This window comes from Oncorhynchus keta, chromosome 9 (genome assembly GCF_023373465.1).
Source record: "Oncorhynchus keta strain PuntledgeMale-10-30-2019 chromosome 9, Oket_V2, whole genome shotgun sequence".
NCBI classification, from domain to species: Eukaryota; Metazoa; Chordata; class Actinopteri; order Salmoniformes; family Salmonidae; genus Oncorhynchus; species Oncorhynchus keta.
Window position 1 is genome coordinate 35963547 of NC_068429.1, and position 27057 is coordinate 35990603.

The following is a 27057-nucleotide window of genomic DNA, read 5'->3' on the forward strand; positions in this document are numbered from 1 at the left end:
AAATGGCAGATTTGTGTCCTGATAAGTGTAACATGCTATAAATGACATCAGGTCTCAGGCTCTGCGTTTCACAGAGCTGTCTCATTTACACTATACAAGTGGCACTTGACTAGAAACACTAGCCTCCCCCTCATGTGGGTGCTAACAAGCTAGCAAGCAAGCTAGGCAGTGCCAAATATCCCACAGTGTTCAGCTCCCTCACCCAACACACTTGAGCACTGCATGTGACAAGAAGTTGCCACCATCCCTCCCGCTAATTGGGCAACTTATGCACATTTTTTTGTTGTTGTCTGAGTGAGAGAAATACTGTAAAGTAAAAGGACTCGATGTATTTTGAAAGATGAGACGTTAAAGATTATAATCTTTAAACTTTAGATGAGGCCACACAAAAATACTTAACTAACGATTAGTAAATGGTGTATAAGGACGTATATTAAACATCATATGAATGATCTTATGAATGATTATTAAATACTTTAAAAGTTGTTTATAAATGTGTGAATAACTAGGTTACCAACATTTATAAATGTGTAAGTAAGGATTAATAAATTATAAATAAACTATTTGTTTTGTAATGGTCAAGAAATAAGCTGCATGGATGTCAGACAAAATGTCAGACTCTCAAGTTCATCAGGGACTGGGACATGCTTAACACCCCGGCCATCCTACAATCTAAGATTGATGCCCTCAAACACAAATTATCAATGAACCTACCAGGTGCAACCCCAAATCCGTAAACACAGGAATCCTCATAGATATCATCCTAACCAACCTGCCCTCAAAATAAACCTCTGCTGTCTTCAACCAGGATCTCAGCGATCACTGGCTCATTGCCTGCATCCGTAAAGGGTCTGAAGTCAAACGACCACCCCTCATCACTGTCAAGCGCTCCCTAAAACACTTCAGTGAACAGGCCTTTCTAATCGACCTGGCCCAGGTATCCTGGAAGGATATCGACCTCATTCCGTCAGTAGAGGATGCCTGGTTGATCTTCAAAAGTGCTTTCCTCACCATCTTAAATAAGCATGCCCCGTTCAAAAAATTAAGAACCAGGAACGGATATAGCCCTTGGTTCACTCCAGACCTGACTGCCCTTGACCAGCACAAAAACATCCTGTGGCGTACTGCATTAGCATTGAATAGCCCTCGCGATATGCAACTTTTCAGGGAAGTTAGGAACCAATATATACAGGCAGTTAGGAATGCAAAGGCTTTTTCAAACAGAAATTTCTATCCTGTTGCACAAACTCCAAAAACTTCTGGGACACTGTAAAGTCCATAGGGAATAAGAGCACCTCCTCCTAGCTGCCCACTGCAGTGAGGCTAGGAAGGAAACACTGTCACCACTAATAAATCCACGATAATTGAGAATTTCAATAAGCATTTTTCTACGGCTGGCCATGCTTTCTACCTGGCTACCCTTACCCCGGTCAACAGCCCTGCACTCCCCACAGAAACTTGCCCAAGACTCCCCCATTTCTCCTTCACCAAAATCCAGATAGCTGATGTTCTGAAAGAGCTGCAAAATCTGGACCCCTACAAATCAGCCAGGCTAGACAATCTGGACCCTCTCTTTCTAAAATTATCTGCCAAAATTGTTGCAACCCCTATTACACGCCTGTTCAACCTCTCTTTTGTATCGTCTGTGATCCCCATAGATTGGAAAGCTGCTGCGGTCATCCCCCTCTTCAAAGGGGGTGACACTCTAGACCCAAACTGCTACAAACCTATATCTATCCTACCCTGCCTTTCTAAGGTCTTCGAAAGCCAAGTTAAGAAACAGATCACCAACCATTTCAAATCTCACCGTACCTTCTCTGCTATGCAATCTCAGGGTGCATCTCAGCCACACTCAATGTCCTAAACAATATCATAACTGCCATCGATAAGAGACAATACTGTGCAGCTGTATTCATTGACCTGGCCAAGGCTTTCGTCTCTGTCAATCACTGCATTCTTATCGGCAGACTCAACCAACTTGGTTTCTCAAATGACTGCCTCGCCTGGTTCACCAACTACTTCTCAGACAGAGGTCAGTGTCAAATCGGAGGTCCTGTTGTCCGGACCTCTGGCAGTCTCTACGGGGGTGCCACAGGGTTCAATTCTCGGGTCGACTCTTTTCTCTGTATACTGCAATGATGTTGCTCTTGCTGCTGGTGATTCTCTGATCCACCTCTACGCAGACGACACCATTCTGCATACTTCTGGCCCTTCTTTGGACACTGTGTTAACTAACCTCCAGACAAGCTTCAATGCCATTACAACTCTCCTTCCGTGGCCTCCAACTGCTCTTAAATTCTAGTAAAACTAAATGCATGCCCTTCCACCGATCGCTGCCCACACCTGCCCGCCCGTCCAACATCACTACTCTGGACGGTTCTGACTTAGAATATGTGGACAACTACAAATACCTAGGTGTCTGGTTAGACTGTAAACTCTCCTTCCAGACTCATATTAAGCATCTCCAATCCAAAATTAAATCTAGAATTGGCTTCCTATTTCGCAACAAAGCATCCTTTACTCATGCTGTCAAACATACCCTCGTAAAACGGACTATCTTACCGATCCTTGACTTCGGCAATGTCATTTACAAAATAGCCTCCAACACTCAACTCAGCATATTGGATGCAGTCTATCACAGTCCCATCCGTTCTGTCACCAAAGCCCCATATACGACCTACCACTGCAACCTGTATGCTCTCGTTGGCTGGCCCTCGCTTCATATTCGTTGCTAAACCCACTGGCTCCAGGTCATCTATAAGTCTTTGCTAGGTAAAGCCCAGCCTTATCTCCGCTCACTGGTCACCATAGCAGCACCCACCCGTAGCAGGCGCTCCAGCAGATATATTTCACTAGTCACCCCCAAAGCCAATTCTTCCTTTGGCCGCCTTTCCTTCCAGTTCTCTGCTGCCAATGACTGGAACGAACTGCAAAAATCACTGAAGCTGGAGACTCATATCTCCCTCACTAACTTTAAGCACCAGCTGTCAGAGCAGCTCACAGATCACTGCACCTGTACATAGCCCATCTGTAAATAGCCCATCCAACTACCTCATCCCCATACTGTTATTTTTATTATTATTTTTTGCTCCTTTGCACCCCAGTACCTCTACTGTATCACTTATATTCTGCATATCTATCACATATCTATCACTCCAATGTGTAATTGCTATATTGTAATTATTTCACCACTATGGCCTATTTATTGGCCCAGGTCGCAATTGTAAATGAGAACTTGTTCTCAACTAGCCTACCTGGTTAAATAAAGGTGAAATAAAAATAAATAAATAAAGTCAATCCATGCACATGAAAGTGTCAGAGGAAGATTTTAACTGGGCTTCTTGGGGGCTTCGATGACACAAACAAAGGCTAGTATTGAATGAAAACACTGAATCAGCTCACACTCACTGAAGTCTTATTGTAGAGATGATTCCACTGATGAGAGCAACAAATCAGATGTTAGAATTCTCACTATCTCTTCTATATCACCAGGGCAAAACGTGGATAAGCTTAAGTCTGGGGCTGTTTGTGATTTAGAAAATAGAAAATGTTTTACGGTAGTCGTGTCCTATTAGAACAGATCATTAATATGACTAGAAATAGACTCAAACTGTATAACAACTTGAAACTTTAAATGAGAACTCTTAGAGCCAAGAATGGTAACTTGACAAGCAACAGATAGACTATAATGGACACTATATCATCTGCAAAGGTAAAGAAAATTGCTTGCCCATTTCCTTGACAGATTAGTGACATTGGGGCAGAAGAGACGAATGGAGTTAAAAACAGAGTTGTGACGTAGGCAGGCAGTTTGAGGCGATCTAGAATAGAACAGAGTAAGATGCTCTGTGAATCGTGACTGATGGAGATATATAGAGAGGAAAATACCGAGATCGACACCCTTGACAACAGCAACAGGCATTGTTGGACAAGCTGTCAGCTCTCTGCCGTTCTTGGCTCACCGCAGATAATCAAGCAGTCACACAGCTGTCTTTACCTGTCTGCATATTCAGTGTACAGTACCATAAAAAGACTCCAGATTACTTCGAGCCCAGTGTGTGATTATGGTAATAGAAACAGTGTGATTAGTGCTGACAAGATAAGATTATATTTAACCCACCAATCAAAAGTGTGGGATTACTTTGCTTTTCTCATCATGGGATTCTTAGCAGTTTTGCATGCTAATGTTATTCCATAGTAATTGCATGCATTATAACTGGCCTCTTTCTCTCTTATATTTGATCATTCTCCACCTACGAACTCAGAATAAAATTCACACCTCAACAATAGCCAGAGGCAGAAGAGGCAGACAGCAGATAATTAGTTCTGAGACAACAAAATAACGACACTGACTGCATTTAAGATGAAAAATGAATGAAAAGATATATCCAAAATTGAAAGATGAAAACACCTGAGGGGTTTGTCATCTCATTCTGTTGCTGCTGCTGTGGATAGTTTTCCTCAGTAATGACTTATAGCATTTGTGTGACTGTCCTTGTCTATAAGTGTATCAGTGTTTTGTTAGTTGTCATGTTTTGTGTTCTTTATGGACCACAGTAAGAGTAGCTGCTGCTTCTGCAAAAGCTAATGGGGATCCAAGTAAACAAATACCGTTTTGAAAACAAATCTAGATTTGATTGCCTGTCAAAACCAATGAGGTATATAGACGGGTTAGCTGACAACATCATGAAAATGATGCGTGCCCAACGATAGGGGCGGAAACCATGCTTTGTTATGATTCTGGACGTCCAGATAGCTCGCAGCAATAAGCTGCCATGTGGGGAATTGTAGGTGGCTCGTTTCAGTTTTAGCTTGTTCTTGATACCACGTCTTGTTTTGAGGTGTTTGACTGATTTCATATCAATACTAATATGACTAAAATTGGCTAGATATTTAACCAACAACTGTAACAATGTATTTCAGAGACAATAAGTGCTCAGTGTGCAAATGTGTTTATGTTTACAATAAACATTTGGAGACTAAATATATGTTGTCAAAAAATGAAGCCAATCCTGCCTGTTTGCTCCATAGTTGTGGACATTTTGGTTTTGTTGTTAAACAACCAACCTATCTATCAACCCTAGATTGGTGATGCTATTTAATGGCCAGGTTTTGTTGCCAATGATCTGCCATATTGGAACGCCCCAGAAGAAGCAGTCCTCCATAGGAATGAATGGAATTCTACAGTATTTCAATTAAATGTTTCAATGACACATTTACATGTATTTAAATATTTTGTTGTTGTAGTGGGGACAGTGACATTATAACTTTCCAAAAATTATACTTTAACGAAAACATTTATTTTATATTTTAATATTTTAAGTTGTTTATATTTAGCTCACATAATATTATGTGTATGCATTAAGGTTTTTGTAATAGAATAAATGTGGCAAAAACAAATACAGACATGAATAAATGCATTTCTATAGCTTCTAAATAAATAAAAAATAATGGTGGGGGAGTGCCAAGATGGAGGCCCGGTGGCTTCAAAACAGCTCCCCTTGTCAGTATTCTAGTTTATACATAAATCATTTGTCAAAACAATGACAGCTCTTATAACTACAATTGTTCCACTGTTCAACACATTCATTTCATGTGTATTATCATTTGTCTTGGAGAATAAATAAACACTACCCAGAATGACTGCAGACCTGTCATCTAATGCTGCCAGTGGAGGTAACAGTGCTCACATAGGCAGCAGCATCTACCAATGCAGGTAGCAGAGCTGTCATCTACAGCAGCTTCTGCTACTGAAGGTGGCAGACAAGCCTTTTTGAAGATACATTATGGTGTCAGTGTCAAGGCAGAAGTTGGAATGGAATTGTCTCTATTGGAATAATTTCATTGACCTTGCACTTTTCTATTTTTAGCTCATTCCTCCTCCTAAGATGTCTCAACCTCAGTAAATGTCAAAGGTAGTTTGCTTGAACCTGTCATTGGCAAAAACCTTTAAAGAGCAACAGCCCCTAAAAAACGACTTATCATTTAGAAAACAGCCTACAATATGTGGCATTCATAATTTTGGTCATAAAGTCAGTCTTGTGGTCATGACAGCATCAGCACATTCATTTGAATGCTCTGCCCACAGCTGGCAAAACAGAAGTAATCATCAATTCAGAGTGCAGCTTCATATGACCCCATCATAATGCCTGAAGTAAATGTGGGTTGACTTTGGATATCCATATGGGGCTGGTTAGGGATCATGGGTAAATTACACAATATTACATGGGACAATATGTTAAAATTCCAATAGCTACAAATTTCAAACCAACTGTAAATTGTAGAAACCATGTACAAATATTGAAAGCTTTTAATGAGAAAACTTAAAGGTGTGCAACACGAAAATATTGTCTCATTTACATTTTGTAATTTATTGACAGTCCCTAACTGGCTTCGGTGATAAACTATCCAAAGTCATACCAACTTTGCCACAGTTGTACGTCAGCCGGCTGAAGAGAATTGGCTAAAGATTTTGTTTAACTCTTCCCACCTTTGAACACACATACGAGACACCCACATCAAACCTTACCCTGAAACCAACTCACGTTTGAATTCAGTCATGGTCGCTAGAATTTCTTAATGAACCAAATCTAAAACTTAATGATTCAAAATCACTGGAGTATAGGAGATGTACTGCTGGATCTGGTGGTGTGTTGCAAAACGGGTAGAATTGTAGGAATTTAGCTGTGTTCCCCAAAAACAGACCTTGCTTGGGGGCCCTGCAAAACTGCTGTACTCCACTGATAAAAATACAAAGTTTTCATGAATATGAAAATATTCTTTGCAATTACAACATTCAATTGTAAGTCAACTCTCCATAACAAAATTAATAAAATTGTATTTGTCACATGCACCGAATACAAGCCCCAACAATGCAGAGTTAAAAAGTACGAACAATTTGAAAAACAAATGTCAGGAAATAGTAACAAAATAAGATACTTTATACAAGGAGTACCTGTACCGAGTCAATGTGCAGGGGTACGAGGTACTGTAGTTGAAGTAATTGAGATAATTTATATATTGTTTTATTTAACCTTTATTTAACTGTGCAAGTCAGTGTGGAACAAATTCTTATTTACAATGACGGCCTACTCCGGCAAAAACCAGACAACGCTGGGCCAATTGTGCACCGCCCTACGGCACTCCCAATCACAGCCGGATGTGATACAGCCCGGATTCAAACCAGGTACTATAGTGACGCCTCTTGCACTAAGATGCAGTGCTTTAGACCGCTGCGCCACTCAAGAGTATGTAGGTAGGAGTAAAAGAGACTAGGCAATCAGGATAGATAATAAACAGAGTAGCAGCAGCGCATGTGTAAAAAAGTGTGAAAAATAGAGTGTGAAAATGTGTCAATGTGTGAGTGTGTGTTTTGTGTGTGTGAGCGTATGTAGTGTGTGTGAGTGTGTTTTGTGTGTGTGAGCGTATGTAGTGTGTGTGTGTTTGTGTGTGTTAGAATGTCAGTGTCGTATTTGTGAGTGTGTGGGTAGAGTCCAGTGAGTCCAACCGTTCTGCTACAGTCCCGTCGATGTGAATGGGGGCATGCTCGGCCTTCCGTTTCCTATAGTCCACGATCAGCTCCTTTGTCTTCCTGACATTGAGGGAGAGGTTGTTGTCCTGGAACCACGCTGGCAGATATCTTAGCGGGTACCCAGGGGTAATGCCATGCAGGAAGCAGTATGCAGCATTTGCCTAATGGAAATGTCAGCCTGGGTAAGAGGAGAAGAGGTGTGGGGAAATGGGGGCATAGTGTGCCAGCAAGCGGACAATGCCTCTCTCTCTCAATTGATTAACACTGGTCACACAGACAGCTAAATGAACAGGCACACTTGAAACCCCAATGACAATGTAAAAATAGAGGATGAATCTCAACAAGGAGATGGCAGCTGGAAAACTACATCTCACACAACATAAAATGCATGCAGGGGCATCTCAACAGCAGGTACAGTCAAGTGAGACCTCTCTTTTTTAATAATTCAATTTTCAAATTACCTTGTTATATAATATGAAAACCTATGCAGAGAGGATATTCTGCTACTGGACATGGTAAGAGATGTTTTGGGTGATAAGATGTTGATGTGTTGATTGTTGAAGTAATTCATGCATTTACAAATTGAGCACCTGGTTACAGGGGGTGGACAGCATTCATCCCAATGTTCAGGCTGCTCTCGTTATCTCATCCTCTGGTTCATGGTACAAAGAGGAGTCAGGACCCATCACCGTTTTCTCAGAACAGAACAATTGGAGCAGCTTTCTTTCTTTCTTCTTCAGAGCTATGCACACAACTGTATTCTTGGAAACCTTGACACATGTTTATGTTTGTGAGCTGGGTTGCTTTGGTGATGTGACACTCAAGTTCTACTGTGACTTTTTTTTTTAATACTGACATTTCGCAGAATATTCCACGGCGAACAGGTTTTCTACACATTGTGTTAAATGTCAAATACGTATAAAGAAAAGAGACAGTTATTTTAGTCTTGTTCCGTTTCCCCAGGCCCCCCCTCAGCTGCACCTGCACCTGCTACGGTTAGTAAAAGCTTTCTTTAAGCTCGTCATTATTTGACTCTTTGTTACTGATGCATCCACTAGAAATACTGGGAGTGGTGTTATTATTACACCATAGAAATTGATTTTTTTATGTGATGCATTACACACCGTCAATGAATAACGTTCCCCCATATGGTTCTGAGACATGGGAATTAATGGACAGAATGGGATGTGAGAAAACCATCAGCACTTCACTGAGTTTAACCTCGGCACAATAATCCCTTCAAGGTACAGAGATTCATGTGCAGGTAGAAACCCTGTGGCGAACTCACCCCTGAGTGATCAATTGATTCAAAGGAGAACTTTTCCCTGTGTGATATTTAGTGACTGTTCATGGCTTGGTAACAACCCAATAGTTCGGCAGCACACAAATAGGTACCCATGGAAACATGAAATACGTGTTATCAGATGATAAGGGAGGACCGATGAAATGGAAACGGCATTACCTACACTGTTGGTAATACTGACCGGCTTCTTCATTATACCGAAAGGTATAAGGTAAAACCCACCCAAGCCTAACCCAGCAAATGAAATAGGAATTGTAAGTGTTTTGTTTTCTGTTCTGTTCCATTGTCCTCTGCTGTGTTTGAAAGAGGTATTAATGCTCTCAACCTGCTCTTCAGACATGATGTGGTTTGGAGAGGTCTGAATAGACACAGACACAGATAACTAGACATATTTGAAAGAAAGAGACAAATAAAACACTGAAATAACAACATCCTTGAGTGCACTGAGTAAACAGGTAGGCTGTTCTCAGTGAAGAGACGATTATTCATAAATATGTCTGCAGCTCACAGAGATCCTCTCCAGCCAAAGGGTCATCATATTTGGTTGCTGAGAATTTTCCTACATGTAGATTCATTACAATCCACATATATATATATATATTTTCCTATTGCTGCAGGATTATTTTCCTGCTGTAGTAAACTGGCTCAAATTAAGATCCTAAATCTGTCATCCCGTGCAGGCAATTTGTCTTAATTTCACAGATCAGTAGAGCAGACCAGGGCAGACTTAAAGCTAGAATCCTTAGTTTCTACATCCATTTCTGGACGTATAAATGTATGATATACTGTATACCCGCTGATTCTTGAAGAATATAACGTAGAAATGCCTAATGTGCTTAGGTCAACTGTTGTACCCCACCAGAACACAAAATATAAATTGTTTTACTCCAATGTTTGTAAACAAAGTAAATGTAAACAACCACTAAAAACCTGGTTAGAACTATCATTTTGATATCATGAATGGTCAGTCCTTGCATCCATAGCTATGTGAATGAATTTGAGAGTGGTAACATTTCTCCAGGCTCCTACCTCATCTTTTTTTACCAAGACAGAGGTGGGGTGTCCGATTTGTTGTTGTTTCAATTAAGGACTCTAGCTTTAAAACAGGTGAATGGAGTTCAACCTCTATCCTGTTGTAAAGTCTTACCAATCTATCTAGATTATATTCATATATTTCCACTTCATGGAAAACATGGGAGGCATGTTCCCAATAATTCATGAATATGCCAGAGCAGTACATTTCCTTGGAACCTAAACCTCATCCCATCCCTGGAGTGACAATACAGTAGGTGAGCCAGGATTAGATTGCCATAGAATAGTTGATAAAATACAGCTTTGTTCATGTGACTTACTATTGAGGCACATTGTGTGTGCCATTATTCCAATGTTTCCCTTTCACCTGAGCATTGCAGTAACAGCTTGTATTTGCCAGGAGCATTCTCCAACCAACTGAACAATTTGGACAATAACTATGTCACCCTGCACATGGATGACTGACACAGGATGACCACGTGGTGTCTGTAAGTAATGGACTTGAAGAGATCAATCTAGACCAATCAATTGGTTTTCTTCAAAACACATCCTGCAAGCTCAGTAACCAAGTTAATTACTAGGATACCCATTTTTTCTGCCTATTATTTTATAGCCTATGGGCAGACCATTACAGGTAGGCCTACTAAAATGATAATAAAATGTATAATAGAGTCTGACATTGGAGAAAATAAAATCTCCACCCGACTGGGAGATAACCTCCCGTGTCTCTCTCTCTCTCTCTCTCTCTCTCTCTCTCTCTCTCTCTCTCTCTCTCTCTCTCTCTCTCTCTCTCTCTCTCTCTCTCTCTCTCTCTCTCTCTCTCTCTCTCTCTCTCTCTCTCTCTCTCTCTCTCTCTCCATATCAGCATCAGTGGCTCTGCAACTGTGTACTCACCACTGTTCAGGAAGGATATGAATGTGTCGAGAGCGCACTGAGGTTCTCAGTCTTTCAAGGAGTTCCCTTCTCCTTTTGCTCATCAGCACTTGAGGTACGATGCCTTTGATCAAATATATTTGTTTCCTTCATTTAAAAAAAATAATTATGACTTTCATTTTTACCTCATAAGCAAGGTAGCCTAAGAGTTGTAGGATAAGTTCATTTGTGATTTACTATTATTAATTGCTATCATTCTTATCTTTACTATAAAAAGTGTTTGATCAAGTGTTGATTTTGCAAAAATCATGTGTTGTTGATATTAATCAGGATATTACTGTGGTTATCATTATGTTATGTAGTAAGTTGTTGTTGTAGTAATAATAGAAGTGGTAGTAAAATAAGTATAGCAAGAGTACAGTAGTATTTTATTAGAACAAGAGTCCACATTGAATTAATGTCTAAACCTTTATTTGTATGTCAGCAATCTGAACTGTTTCATTTCATCAAAGCCAAAATTGTCAAGAATATATTTTTAAATAGCTTCTTAGCACAGAGAAATTTCTCAAGCAATAATTTTTGCTCGGACTGTCTGGGAGTGGTCTGATTGGGGAGGAGAAAACTGAAATTGGCAGAGATGTGGAACTCTCTTTCTTATTGGTCTATTAACCAATTTACCACCTGGGGATGTCAGATGAGGTAGTCATCTGGAATGCATTTCAATTAACAGGTGGGACTGATAGGGCTGGTACAGTATACAGAAAGTAGCACATTTGGTAAAAGAGCAAGTCCATATTATGGCAAGAAGAGCTCAAATAAGAAAAGAGAAACAACAGTCCATCATTACTTTAAGACATGAAGGTCAGTCAAACCGGTAAATTTCAAGAACTTTGAAGGTTTGTTCAAGTGGAGTCGGAAAAACCATCACGCACTATGATGAAACATGCTCTCATGAGGAACGCCACGGGAAATGAAGACCCAAAGTTACCTCTGCTGCAGAGGATAAATTCATTAGAGTTTACCAGCCTCAGAAATTGCAGCCCAAATAAATGCTTCAAGTAACTGACACACCTCAACATCAACTGTTCAGAGGAGACTGTGTGAATCAGGCCTTCGTGGTCATATTTCTGCAAAGAAACCACTACTAAAGGGCACCAATAAGAAGAAGAGACTTCCTTGGGCTAAAAAAATGACCGGTGGAAATATGTCCCTTGGTCTGATGAGTCCAAATGAGAGATTATTGGTTCCAACCGCAGTGTCTTTGTGAGACGCAGAGTAGGTGAACGGATGATCTCCGCATGTGTGGTTCCCACCGTGAAGCATGGAGGAGGAGGTGTGATGGTGCTTTTCAGGTGACAATGTCAGTGATTTATTTAGAATTCAAGGCATACTTAACAGCATGGCTACCACAACATTCCTCAGCAGCACGCCATCCCATCTGGTTTGGGCTTAGTGGGACTATCATTTGTTTTTCAACAGAACTGGACGTGTTAACTGTCCCAGACCTGCTGTTTTCAACTCTCTAGAGACAGCAGGAGAGGTAGAGATACTCTCAATGATCGGCTATGAAAAGCCAACTGACATTTACTCCTGAGGTGCTGACCTGTTGCACCCTCGACAACTACTGTGATTATTATTATTTGACCATGCTGGTCATTTATGAACATTTGAACATCTTGGCCATGTTCTGTTATAATCTCCACCCGGCACAGCCAGAAGAGGACTGGCCGCCCCTCATAGCCTGGTTCCTCTCTAGGTTTCTTCCTAGGTTTTGGCATTTCTATGGAGTTTTTCCGAGCCACCGTGCTTCTACACCTGCATTGCTTGCTGTTTGGGGTTTTAGGCTGGGTTTCTGTACAGCACTTTGAGATATCAGCTGATGTAAGAAGGGCTATATAAATACATTTGATTTGATTTTGATTTGAGAACAATGACCCAACTCACCTCCGGGCTGTGTAAGGGCTATTTGACCAAGAAGAAGAGTGATGGAGTGCTGCATCAGATGACCTGGCCTCCACAATTACCTCACCTCAACCCAATTGACATGGTTTGAGATGAGTTGGACCGCAGAGTGAAGGAAAAGCAGCCAATAAGTGCTCAGCATATGTGGGAACTCCTTCAAGACTGTTGGGAAAGCATTCCAGGTGAAGCTGGTTGAGAGAAGGCCAAGAGTTTGCAAAGCTGTCATCAAGGAAAAGGGCGGCTACTTTCATAGTTTTGATGTCTATACTATTATTTTACAATATGGAAAATAGTAAAAATAAAGAAAAACCCTTGATTGAGTAGGTGTGTCCAAACTTTTGACTGGCACTGTGTATACAACACAGGTAATCCCGTTTTTGACTGCAATGGGCTTTTAATTGGCCATGCATGCACTTATCCTATAAGATATTTTTGTAGAAAATTATTTACGTTTCACAAGAGCTTCCCCTCCCCAAAACTCGGTTCCCAGAAAGCATTTGGAATACTGTGCAGCTGAGTCTATCTGAAGGGTTGGGAACATTTTCTCAATCACTCCAGAGCTAATCCACTTTAATAGACATACTGTAGCAAGCCCCACACTACAGGCATGTTCTGATTGATTAAAGTAATGTAGATAGTCATGGATCTTTTTTGGATTATTTGATTGATTAGGATTCCCATTAGCCGACGCCAATGGCGACAGCTAGTCTTACTGGGGTCCGACACATCACGAAAAAGACAAAAAAGTACTTTACAATTTACATACAGTACATTTAAAAATATGAACATGTAGTTTTGTCTGTGCGTCTATCAGTTACACATGCATGTTAGTACATACACACAACAAGTAGGTCACATGGGGAGAGACGTTGTGAGGTGTTGCTTTATTTGTTTTTTTTAAACAAACAAAGCAAAGGTTTGCTGTTCACTTGGGCTATATAAGATGAAGGGAGTTCCATGCACTCATGGCTCTGTATAGTACTGTACGTTTGCTTCAATTTGTTCTGCCCCTGGGGACTATCAAACTCTTAACCAATCATCGAAGGGAAAAAGTAATGTAAAAGCAAAAGTCCGTTTGGCTTTGTTGATGAATATATACTGTACATTAATTTATGATCTACTGTGTATCATTCACATGTTTGAATGCCATTCATTTCCAGTTATGATGAATATACCGGTTTGTCACTAAAACTTTCCCAACCTCTGTGCTCTGACTCTTTCAGGGTAAGGTGCTAAAAGGCTGCTACCCAGGGCTCCCTATTGCTGTGCGGTTAATCAGATACAGTATGGATGGCAGTGGCAGTGGCTGGACTGGAGGTCTGCTGCCCTCTGTTAGCGAGAAGACAACAGAGGGGGACTCGTCCTTTGAGATGGCTGTTCAGAATGACTCGGCCAACCACAGCTCCCTGTTTGCAGACGTGGCTCTGCTGCAGAGCTTCAAGCTGCTCATCATCCCCTGCTACTCCCTGGTGGTGGTGGTGGGTGTGTTGGGGAACTACCTGTTGCTCTACGTCATCTGCCGCACTCGCAAGATGCACAATGTCACCAACTTCTTCATAGGGAACCTGGCCTTCTCAGACATGCTGATGTGTGTGACCTGTGTACCCTTAACCCTGGCCTATGCATTCAACCCTCGTGGCTGGGTGTTTGGGAGGTTCATGTGCTACCTGGTGTTCCTGATCCAGCCGGTTACCGTCTATGTGTCTGTCTTCACCCTCACCGCCATCGCTGTTGACAGGTGAGTGTACCCACTTTGACTCGAGAGAACGAAAAGCCCATGGGTTTTCAAAGGGCAGTTTCAAATGAAGTGAAACACATGAACTGTGAAAATAAAAATAAATTAAACACATCTGGAATAATGACATTGTAATTGTTGATCTATATCTATGATTTCTTTTTCTCCAATTCATTAAAATGAATACTGCGGTGCACTTTTCCTGCCAGGTACTACGCCACTGTGCATCCTCTGAAGAAGCGTACCTCTGTGTCCACCTGTGCTTACGTCCTGTCAGGGATCTGGCTGCTGTCCTGTGGCCTGGTGGCTCCGGCCGTGGCCCACACATACCACGTGGAGTTCAGAGAGGAGGGCCTCACTATCTGTGAGGAGTTCTGGCTGGGACAGGAGAAGGAGAGGCTAGCCTACGCCTACAGCACCCTGCTGGTTACCTATGTCCTGCCACTTTCCGCTGTCTGCACCTCCTATCTCTGCATCTCTTTCAAGCTGAGGAACTGCGTGGCGCCGGGACATCGTTCCAGAGACCAGGCAGAGGCACAGCGAGCCCGAAAGCGAAAGATCTTCCGTCTGGTGGCGTTAGTGGTGGCGGCCTTCGGGGTGTGCTGGCTGCCCATCCATGTGTTCAACGTGCTGCGTGACATCGATATCCGCCTAATCAACAAGCGCCACTTCCTGCTCATTCAGCTGCTGTGCCACCTGTGTGCCATGAGCTCCTCCTGCTGTAACCCCTTCTTGTATGCCTGGCTGCACGACCGCTTTCGTGCTGAGCTGCGCAAGATGTTCACCTGCCACCACCGCATCGGCATCCCCACCAACCACTGTGCTATGGCCAGTGTGGTCCTCTGACTGTGCAGGGACAAGGAGATAGAAGAGACACAAGACCTGTGATACCTGTGTAAGCATGTTGTTGGTCCAATTTCCTGATAATGTTCATGTTTGTTGGTGACCTAATGTAAACATAACAAGAGATCATCATGAACAATACAGGAAATCTTGGAATTACAGCTGATTATAGAGATATGAGGTGGTTTCCTCATTGTTCATAGGTAAACAAATCAATTGAACATAAATTAGGTGATTGACTGGAAATAATCATTAAATGAGCAGATTGAACAACAATAAGATGAAATTCAAGAGACAAAAAGAGCAAGAGATGAGAGACGAAAGACGGGAGAGAGGGAGAGAGGGAGGGAGAGTGGGAGAGAGGAAGAGAGAGAGAGAGAGAGAGAGAGAGAGAGAGAGAGAGAGAGAGAGAGAGAGAGAGAGAGAGAGGTCACTTCCCATCAATCTGTCCACAAGAGATTCATGTTTAACACTACTAGGAGAACAGTAGCAAATAGGAAAATCTAAATCCACAAAATGTTGTCAATGCTCATAAGAGGTCTTGTAAATAATACCATTAGTTAAGTAATCATCACAGTAGTTGCTACAGGAAGACATCTTCCATTCATCCAGATGGACAGCTGTCTGCTGAAGTTAGAGCGCAGCACTTAGTGGACAGACAATACAATGTCAACTCAACTCAGTGTCCAGTATGCTTCTGTCTGTTGTGTTAATAGTCAGCTGCAGGTTTGGTCCCTAGACTGGTCAGCCTGGTCTCATAGACTAGATGTAACATAGTAAATGTAAATCTGTAAAGACCCAAATTAGTATGACATGATACATTTGGTATGGTTACAAACAGAAAGTAGGGTGGTTGGTCGGGGTGGATGGGTTCTAAAGCGAACGTCTACTAACCCAAGGTTGCGTGTTCGAATCTTATCACGGACAACTTTAGATAATTAGCAACTGTGCAACTACTTACTACTATTTAGCTACTTTGTAACTACTTAGCATTTTACCTTCCCCTAATCATAACCTTAACACTTTAACCTAACTCCTAACCCTCACCCTAACCTTAACCCTTTAACCTAACTCCTAACCCTCACCCTAACCTTAACCCTTTAACCTAACTCCTAACCCTCACCCTAACCTTAACACCTAACACCCAGCAAATGTTAGCCACCTAGCTAATGTTAGCTACAACAAATTGGAATTCGTAACATATCATACATTTTGCAAATTCATAACATATTGTACGAATTGCAATTCATAACATATTATACGATTTGCAATTCCTAACGTATTGAATAAATGCAATTCGTAATGCATCATATGAATTGTCATTCGCAATATATCATACAAAATGGATAATGGACATCTACAAACTAATACATACCATACCCAGAAGTCAAATATCATACTAATTGAAGTAACTTGGATTTACATTTACTATGTTAGGTCTAACCGAGTCCAGGTTGGACTGCACATCCCTGGAGCACTGCCGAATGATGTGATTACAGATCTCGCTGTCTGCACCCTGTGAATAAAATTGCTTAATAAAACAGTAGGTGAGCTTTTTCCCCCTATGGTTAAGTTCTTCATTTTTATTGCAGTCTTCTCAGTCTCTTACATATCTTTGTTTGTGGGGAATGTACCACGCCTCTGAAAACAGTCATTCAGAATGAGGTGTTAGTTAGGCATTTGCTAAGGTCATGCTTGCCACTGCATGATTGCATTATTGACTGATTATCATAACTCCAGAAAGTTTCACTCAGGTGTTGATTCTCATTGTTTGTTTTTTAGACAAACCACAAGACTACCCACTTTCAATACATTTAAGCAAAATGGTGGTTTGATGAAGTTGTTATGTATCCCTTTGTAATAAATGGCCTTCTGTGGTTTGTGTCATGCTATATAAAATGCCTGTTAAGTGATTGCATGCAATTATGTGTAAAATTCTCAATAAACGAACACTGACAATTGGCCATTTATTTTTATTGGATTCCCTTTGGAAGTGCTAATAAGCTTAAAAGGGCAGTGCAGTCAAAAATGTGATTTTTGTGTAATTGCCTGGAATTTCTGCCTGTTCAGGTGGGATGGAGATTTTGTGGTCCTTCTGTAGCTCAGTTGGTAGAGCATGGCGCTTGTAACGCCAGGGTAGTGGGTTCGATCCCCGGGACCACCCATACGTAGAATGTATGCACACATGACTGTAAGTCGCTTTGGATAAAAGCGTCTGCTAAATGGCATATATATTTTGAACCCAGATCTGATCAGATTACTCTGACCAATGACCAGTCATCTTTTATTTGCAGATGTAACCAAGGGGTAGGTGGGGTATTATCCACCAGCTAATAATTAGAATCAGGTGCACTAGATTGGGGTTGGAGCAAAAACCTACAGGACAGTAGCTCTCCAGGAACAGGGTTGGAGACCCCTGGTCTAGAAATCCTGTCCGCCAATCAGGGTTGTGTATGGAAATATGACTACATTTGTATCAACACGCCCACACGATCAGACTGAGCATTTCAATGGCAGAGGCTCAGGGAAATAATTTATAAAAAATATATTTGGAGTTATTTTCATGAAATAAAAACCCAGTGATTTATTAGACATTATTAGTGATGATTTAAAAATCTAATTGAAAAGACTGCATTGGGGCATTAATGTATTACAGATGGCAAATGTCTTAATTAGTATAGACTTGAAATCACATAGACCAACATCACAGAACAATATTTACACAGGAGTAATTCATATACACTTGAATTAGGCTATTCCATCAATAGAGTGCCTTTTGCATAGTTTATTTAATAATTGATTTATTTCACCTAATTTTAGAATTCTGTCAGAAAGAACACCTGCTTTTAGACTATGATTTGACTACTAGATGTTCAATGTTCCTTGAAAAATCATTTTAAAAGGAATAGTTTCACCATATTAAAATGAGAGTTAAATTCACGTAAAAGGGTTGACCTTAAAATGAGGTACAAATGTAAATGAATCACTAATCACATGAAATACATTTACATTTGAGTCATTTAGCAGATGCTCTTATCCAGAGTGATTTACAGTTAGTGCATTGATCTTAAGGTAGCTAGGTTGGACAACCACATATCTCAGTCATAGTAAGTATATTTTTCCTAAATAAAGTAGTTATCAACAAAGTCAGGGATAGTAGGGTGAAAAGTCAAGTAGGAGGGGGGGAGCTGTGGGATTATTTACGATACTCTTTGAAGAAGCAAGGTAAGGAGGGCCAGATCCTCTTACTGCTCTGTAGGTAAGTACCATGGTCTTGTAGTGGATGCGAGCTTCAACTGGAAGCCAGTGAAGTGTGCAGAGAAGCGGGGTGGCATAGGAGAACCTGGGAAGGTTGAACACTAGGCAGGCTGAGCTTGCTGAGCTTGAGGTAGTAGGCCAAAATCTAAGCTGAGATATCTGCCAGGCAAGCAGAGATGTGTGTCAGAAAGATAGGAGAAAGTAGCTGAGTGTCATCCGCATTGCAATGACAGGAGAGACCTTGTGAGGATATGAAGTAGCTGAGTGACTTGGTGTATAGAGAGAAGAGGAGAGGGCCTAAAACCGAGCCAGTAGTGAGAGTACGTGGTGCAGACACATATTCTCTCCACGTAGGTAGGATGCAATCCAAGAGCATGCAGAGCCTGTGATGCCCAGCCCTGAGAGGGTGGAGAGGAGGATCTGATAGAGCCTGTGACGCCCAGCCCTGAGAGGGTGGAGATGAGGATCTGATAGAGCCTGAGACACCCAGCCCTGAGAGGGTGGAGAGGAGGATCTGATAGAGCCTGAGACACCCAGCCCTGAGAGGGTGGAGAGGAGGATCTGATAGAGCCTGTGACGCCCAGCCCTGAGAGGGTGGAGAGGAGGATCTGATAGAGCCTGAGACACCCAGCCCTGAGAGGGTGGAGAGGAGGATCTGATAGAGCCTGAGACACCCAGCCCTGAGAGGGTGGAGAGGAGGATCTGATAGAGCCTGTGACGCCCAGCCCTGAGAGGGTGGAGAGGAGGATCTGATAGAGCCTGTGACGCCCAGCCCTGAGAGGGTGGAGAGGAGGATCTGATAGAGCCTGAGACACCCAGCCCTGAGAGAGTGGAGAGGAGGATCTGATAGAGCCTGAGACACCCAGCCCTGAGAGAGTGGAGAGGAGGATCTGATAGAGCCTGTGACGCCCAGCCCTGAGAGGGTGGAGAGGAGGATCTGATAGAGCCTGAGACACCCAGCCCTGAGAGGGTGGAGAGGAGGATCTGATAGAGCCTGAGACACCCAGCCCTGAGAGGGTGGAGAGGAGGATCTGATAGAGCCTGAGACCCCCAGCCCTGAGAGGGTGGAGAGGAGGATCTGATAGAGCCTGAGACCCCCAGCCCTGAGAGGGTGGAGAGGAGGATCTGATAGAGCCTGAGACACCCAGCCCTGAGAGGGTGGAGAGGAGGATCTGATAGAGCCTGAGACACCCAGCCCTGAGAGGGTGGAGAGGAGGATCTGATAGAGCCTGAGACCCCCAGCCCTGAGAGGGTGGAGAGGAGGATCTGATAGAGCCTGAGACACCCAGCCCTGAGAGGGTGGAGAGGAGGATCTGATAGAGCCTGAGACACCCAGCCCTGAGAGGGTGGAGAGGAGGATCTGATAGAGCCTGAGACACCCAGCCCTGAGAGGGTGGAGAGGAGGATCTGATAGAGCCTGAGACACCCAGCCCTGAGAGGGTGGAGAGGAGGATCTGATAGAGCCTGAGACACCCAGCCCTGAGAGGGTGGAGAGGAGGATCTGATAGAGCCTGAGACACCCAGCCCTGAGAGGGTGGAGAGGAGGATCTGATAGAGCCTGAGACACCCAGCCCTGAGAGGGTGGAGAGGAGGATCTGATAGAGCCTGAGACACCCAGCCCTGAGAGGGTGGAGAGGAGGATCTGATAGAGCCTGAGACACCCAGCCCTGAGAGGGTGGAGAGGAGGATCTGATAGAGCCTGAGACACCCAGCCCTGAGAGGGTGGAGAGGAGGATCTGATAGAGCCTGAGACACCCAGCCCTGAGAGGGTGGAGAGGAGGATCTGATAGAGCCTGAGACACCCAGCCCTGAGAGGGTGGAGAGGAGGATCTGATAGAGCCTGAGACACCCAGCCCTGAGAGGGTGGAGAGGAGGATCTGATAGAGCCTGAGACACCCAGCTCTGAGAGGGTGGAGAGGAGGATCTGAGCGTTCACGGTGTCGAAGGCAGCAGATAGATCTAGGAGGATGAGAACAGAGGAGAGAGAGTCTGCTTTGGCAGTGCAGAGAGCCTCCGTGACACAGAGAAGAGCCGTCTTGGTTGAGTGACAGGTCTTGAAGCCTGACTGGTTAAGGTCAAGAAGATCATTCTGAGAGCGATAGCGAAACAGTTGGTCAGACACAGCATGCTCAAGTGTTTTGGAAAGAAAAGTAAGAAGGGATGCCGGTGTGTAGTTTTTGACAGAGGGGTTGAGTGTTCATTTCTAGAGAAGGGAAGCAACTCTTGCCAAGTCAGAGGGGATGCAACCAGGGATGAGTTGATGAGGGAAGTGAGAAGGTCTCCAGAGATGGAGGAGAAAGAAGGGAATGGGGTCTGGAGGAGGGAGAAGGTAATGGGGTCGAATGGGCAGGTTGTCGGGCGGCCGGTCCTCACCAGTCTCTGGAGAGAGAAGGGAGAAAGAGGTCAAGGTGTAAGCTAGTTCTGTGTGAGTGTGACCAGTGGACTCAATAGGCTGCGTGGATGAAGAGCAAATGTCGTAAACCTTCTTTCAAAGTGGTTGACAAAGTTGTCTGCAGAGAGGGAGGAGGGAGGGGTGGAGGATTAAGGAGGGATGAGAAGGTGGAAAAGAGTTTCCTAGGGTTAGAGGCAGAATCTTGAAATTGAAAGATATAGAAAGTGGCTTTAGCAGTGGATACATAGGAAGAGAAGGTAGACGGGAGGGAATGAAAGGATGATAGGTCCTGCGGAAGTTTAGTTTTCCTCCATTTTCTGTAAGCTCGCAATTAGTTACACAGCCATAGAGCAGAAGAGGAGGGCCAAGTCAGAAATTTGTGCACATATATTTAAAAAACAACAACAACTGAAATATCACATTTAAGTAAGTATTCAGACCCTGTACTAAGTACTTGTTGAAGGACATTTGGCAACGACTGCAACCTTGAGTTTTCTTACGTATGACAAGCTTGGCACACCTGTATTTGGGGAGTTTCTCCCATTCTTCTCTGCAGATCATCTGTCAGGTTGGATGGGGAGCGTCGCTGCACAGCTATTTTCAGGTCTCTCCAGAGATGTTAGATCGGGTTCAAGTCCAGGCTCTGACTGGGCTACTCAAGAATATTCAGAGACTTCTCCCAAAGCCACTCCTGCATTGTCTTGGATGTGTCGTTAAGGTCATTGTTCTGTTGGAAGGAGAACCGTTTTCATCAAGGATCTCTCTGTACTTTGCTCTATTCATCTTTACCCTCGATCCTGACTAGTGTCCCAGTCCCTGACGCTAAAAAACATCCCCACAGCATGATTTCATCTTGGCCATGTTCTGTTATATTCTCCACCCGGCACAGCCAGAAGAGGACTGGCCACCCCTCTTTGCCTGGTTCCTCTCTAGGTTTCTTCCTAGGTTTTGGCCTTTCTAGGGAGTTTTTCCGAGCCACCGTGCTGCTACACCTACATTGCTTGCTGTTTGGGGTTTTAGGCTGGGTTTCTGTACAGCACTTTGCGATATCAGCTGATGTAAGAAGGGCTATATAAATACATTTGATTTGATGCTGCCACCACCATGCTTCACCGTAAGGATGCAGCCAGGTTTCCTCCAGACATGATGCTTGGCATTCAGGCCAAATAGTTCAATCTTTGTTTCATCAGACCAGAGAATCTTGAGTCTTTAAATTGTCTTTTGTCAAACTCCAAGCGGGCTGTCATGTGCCTTTTACTGAGGAGTGGCTTCCGTCTGGCCAATCTACCATAAAGGCCTGATTGGTGGAATGCTGTAGAGATGGTTGTCCTTCTGGAAAGTTCTCCCATCTCCACATAAGAACTCTGGTGCTGACCTGACCAAGGCCCTTCTCCCCCGATTGCTCAGTTTGGCTGTGAGGCCAGCTCAAGGAATAGTCTTGGTGGATCCAAAAATATTCCATATTTCCCCAGATTTGTGCCTCGACACAATCCTGTCTAGGCGCTCAACGGGCAATTCCTTTGACATCATGGCTTGGTTTTTGCACTGACATGCTGTGGGACCTTATATAGACAGATGTGTGCCTTCCAAATCATGTACAATCAATTGAATTTATCACAGGTGGACTCCAAACAAGTTGTAGAAACAGCTCAATGATCAATGGAAACAGGATGCACCTGAGCTCAATTTCGAGTCTCGTAGCAAAGGGTCTGAATTTTTACATTGGGACAGACACAGTGGCGGTTTTAGCATTGTCACGTCCTGAACATAGAAAACCTGTATTTTCTATGGTAGAGTATGTCAGGGCGTGACTAGGGGTTTTTGATCTAGTTTATATTTTCATTATTTCGAACAATGTGACAAGCATGACAAGCATGTAAATCTTGGTGGGTCAAACAAAAAACAAAAAATCGATGCACACTAGCATAGCCACTACACAACACTAAACAATACATTAATTGCACTATAAAGGTGACAAATTATCCCCATAAACTGTTAGGGCCTACATTAAGCTGTCCCAACAGCAGAGCTTTCAAATCAGCACCATTCACAGAGTGAATCCTTACCACCACTACACCTGGCTATCATTGGAGCCTTGTCTGGCAGCAAAACAGTTCATTCAGCCTCATTTACTGCCTTTTTAAAAAAAGATAGCTGATAGGGCTGACTTTCTTAAACAAATGTGGTTTCTAATGACAATTGACATATACAAACTATGGCATAAGGGAACGACAAGTGGATAAGGGCATTAAGGAGCGAGCTAGGATGGAGGTGGTCAATATAACTATTCGTTCAACACTTTTGAAATGTACAGCGATAGAATTCAGAACATGGGCCATTCTTACAGTATTCTCCCTGTACACCAAGTCAGAACCGTAGGATAAATAAAGGGGACATATACTGTAAGCAGACAATGAAAGGTCTTACAATATTCGATGATTACGTCAATGATTTCTCTGAAACAGGCTACAGGCATCATGTGCACCACCAATTCAGAACAGTAGGCTAAGGAACTAAATGATTAGGGTGAGGCACATGGGCTACTAACAGCTTACTACACAACATACACTTAGTATTACTTTATTAGCTACAGTATACACATCTCCCAGGCATATTACATCAATTATGCAGCAGCATACAATACATTTTTGGACTCAACTTGGACTCAACTGGTACTCACTTCAATAGGAATGTGGCGCTCAGTCGTTCTTGTGGGCACATGTTATCGTCAAACTTTCTCATCAAAGTCTGGCATTCTCTGGATTTGTGGTGCTTTCAAGACAACTGGGAACTCTGAAAAAAACAAGATTGAATCATGACGTCAGTGATCTTCAGGTTACCGCTAAAAACAAAAAGGCCCAAGTTCCCGACATGGAATTCTGAGTTGGTATTTCACGTTCAAAACATATTTTCCCAGCCAGAGCTAGTTTTTGTTCGAGTTCCCAGTTGTCTTGAACTCACTGAAGTCTGAGATTTCCCAGTTCAGAGTTTCCAGTTGTTTTGAATGGGGCATAAGCAGGGGCGAAGCCAGAGGGGTGTCCGGTGGGCACTGGACACCCCTGACATCTGATTGGCCACCCTGGGTGCCACCTCAAAATTGAATTCCCTACTGGCAGTTTGATGCTGATTGACATCTCATTTCACCTGTTGTTGAAAGAAGCATTTATTTTGATGTTAGGTGGCGCATTTTTCAAATCGAGGACGAGGAAGAGAGAATATTAATGTTGGTTTCGAGATACAGAAGAATAAGAAGAAGAATAACATACAGAAGAAGAAGACAGAATATTTCCACAGCTCCACATTGCTCTTTTCGCGATTGGCGAAAGCATCATATTTGATATAAGTTCTAAGGTTTAGCATCGGGTTTAGGTTTCCTGAACAACTTTTATGAAAGTTGAGTCGCTGTGTAAGTTAGCGTTAGACCTTTGGCAAATAATAAACTTTGATTTGATGCTTATCCTTTAAAGCTTGGAAAAGAGACCCTTAAACCGCGACTTGGACAACACACCGTCTCCACTGTATAGCAGGCTAGTGATTGCTTTGCAAAGCTTGTAGTTAGCCACTGATTCCTTCCAAACCCCTCGTTGTTGAATTTGCGATTTCCAACTTGTTGTGTAATGTTCATGTCCAATGACCGATGAGCACTGATACATTTATCTATAATTTCTTTGCATAAGGATTGAAAAGGATTTGCCAGTAGATTGTCGACTTGATTCATGAAGATGACTGTTTGTCTAGCTTGCTAGCTAAGATTTTGAAAGTATGAGATTGACATCAGTCCAAACAAAGCTACGGTAGATATAACGTGATTTGATGTCCTTTTATCTGTGGTCAACGACCTCGAGCCTTCTTGGATGGGCAGTTCTAATGTAAATCTATGGCAGCACCCAAGGGACTAGAATTTTCAAGCTCTCGACGTAGATTTTGCAGTGACGTAGTGTCCCCATGAGTGACAGAACACTGAGCCAATCACGACGCAACTAGAGAACATTCCCAACAACTGCGCTCTGTATTTTCCACTGGCTGCCCCACCACCACAGAAAGCACTGAACTAGGCTGAAACACCTGCATTTTGGAGCTGCCTTACCTCAAGAAAATAAAAAGAGAACATGTTTGTATGCAGCTTTATTAACTCAATTAATATGATTTTTTTTAAATGTTTGCAAACTGATAGGTGACACATATTATTGCCAAAATAACATGCAAAACAGGCACAAAAAAAACAATAAAAAAGTATTATATACAGTGTATACAGTACCTGTCAAAAGTTCACACACCTACTCATTCAAGGTTTTTAATTTTTAATTTTTTACTATTTTCTACATAGTAGAAATAACACATATGGAATCATGTAGTAACCAAAAAAGTGTTAAACAAATCAAAATGTATTTTAGATTATTCAAAGTAGCCTTTGCCTTGATGACAGCTTTGCAAACTCTTGGCATTCTCTCAACCAGCTTCATGAGGTAGTCATCTGGAACGCATTTAATTAACAGGTGTGCCTTGTTAAAAGTAAATTTTTGGATTTCCTTTTATTTCCTTAATGCATTTGTGACAAGGTAGTGGTGTTATACAGAAGATAGCCATATTTGGTAAAAGACCAAGTCCATATTATTGCAAGAACAGCTCAAATAAGCAAAGAGAAAAGATAGTTCATAATTACTTTAAGAAATGAAGGTCAGTCAATCCCGAAAACTTCAAGGACTTTTAAAGTTTCTTCAATGCAGTGCTATGATGAAACTGGCTCTCATGAGGACCGCCACAGGAAAGGAAGACCCAGAGTTACCTCTGCTGCAGAGGATAAGTTCATTAGAGTTACCAGCCTCAGAAATTGCAGCTCAAATAAATGCTTCACAGAGTTCAAGTAACAGACACATCTCAACATCAACTGTTCAGAGGAGACTGCGTGAATTAGGCCTTCGTGATCAAATTGCTGCATAGAAACCACTACTAAAGGACACCAATAATAAGAAGAGACTTGATTGGGCCAAGAAACACAAGCAATGGACATTAGACCAGTGGAAATCTGTCCTTTGGTATGATGAGTCCAAATGTAAGATCTTTGGTTCCAACCACCGTATTTTGTGAAACGCAGAGTAGGTGAATGGATGATCTCTGCATGTGTGGTTCCCACCGTGAAGCAAGGAGGTGTGATGGTGTGGGTGTGCTATGCTTGTGACACTGTCGTAATTTATTTAGAATTCAAGGCACACTTAACTTCTTAGTGATCCCTTCACGCACTAATCCCGTTAACGGGTGTGATTTCACAACACCCAGTGAAATAGCAGTGCGCGAAATTCAAAAACAGAAATACTCATAATAATAATTAATACATCATACAAGTGTTATACATCAGATTAAAGATGAACTTCCTGTTAATCCAGCCTCAGTGTCAGATTTCAAAAGGGCTTTACGGCTAAAGCAAACCATGCTATTATCTGAGGACAGCACCCCATCAAACATACACATGAAAATCATAATTCAAACCACCAGGCACGACACAAAAGTCAGAAATAAAATATATAATTCATGCCTTACCTTTGAAGATCTTCTTCTGTTGGCACTCCAAAATGTCCATTAAACATCACAAATAGTCCTTTTGTTCGATTAATACTGTCATTATATCCCCAAAATGTCCATTTATTTGGCGCGTTTGATTCTGAAAATACACCGGTTCCAACTCACACAAAATAAATACAAGATATCTAATAAGTTACCTGTAATCCTGATCCAAACATTTCAAACAACTTTCCTAATACAACTTTAGGTATTTTTTACGTAAATAATTTATCAAATTTAAGACTTTTTTAAACTGTGTTCAATAGCGGACAAAAAACAAAGTGGAGCGAGCTTTCAGGTCGCGCGCCCCAACCACAACAGTACACTTCACTCAACCCTCGTTCTGAACTGCCCTACTTCTTCATTTCTCAAAGGAAAAACATCAACCAATTTCTAAAGACATCCAGTGGAAGCAATAGGAACTGCAAGCAAGTGCCTTAGAAATCTAGTTCCCCATAGAAAACCAATTGAAAAGAGAGTGACTTCAAACATATTTTTTTCTGGATGGTTTGTCCTCGAGGTTTCGCCTGCCAAATAAGTTATGTTATACTCACAGACATAATTTTAAC

At 42.4% G+C, this 27057-nt stretch overlaps 1 protein-coding gene across 2 annotated transcripts; it reads left to right on the forward strand.

The window, feature by feature from the left end:
• The first annotated feature begins 10739 nt into the window (after positions 1–10739).
• Positions 10740–17241, forward strand: LOC118388007 (prolactin-releasing peptide receptor-like). 2 transcript variants are annotated; one of them, XM_035776869.2, is made up of 3 exons: positions 10740–10854; positions 13925–14439; positions 14646–17241. In XM_035776869.2, the coding sequence occupies exons 2-3, from the start codon at positions 13988–13990 to the stop codon at positions 15280–15282; spliced, it is 1089 nt and encodes a 362-aa protein (XP_035632762.1). In that variant the 5' UTR covers positions 10740–10854; positions 13925–13987; the 3' UTR covers positions 15283–17241. The 2 variants fall into 2 exon arrangements, with proteins under 2 accessions (XP_035632762.1, XP_035632761.1); XM_035776868.2 differs by lacking the exon at positions 10740–10854 and adding an exon at positions 13650–13753.
• The last annotated feature ends 9816 nt before the right edge of the window (positions 17242–27057 follow it).

What these genes read in the sequence shown, in the direction of transcription:
- LOC118388007 (XM_035776868.2), top strand. Translation starts at nt 13,667, where the DNA reads ATGGCTCTGTATAGTACTGTACGTTTGCTTCAATTTGTTCTGCCCCTG. An exon ending in CCAATCATCGAAGGGAAAAA is followed by an intron (nt 13,754 to 13,924) that starts GTAATGTAAAAG and finishes TGACTCTTTCAG; the next exon opens with GGTAAGGTGCTAAAAGGCTG. An exon ending in ACCGCCATCGCTGTTGACAG is followed by an intron (nt 14,440 to 14,645) that starts GTGAGTGTACCC and finishes TTTTCCTGCCAG; the next exon opens with GTACTACGCCACTGTGCATC.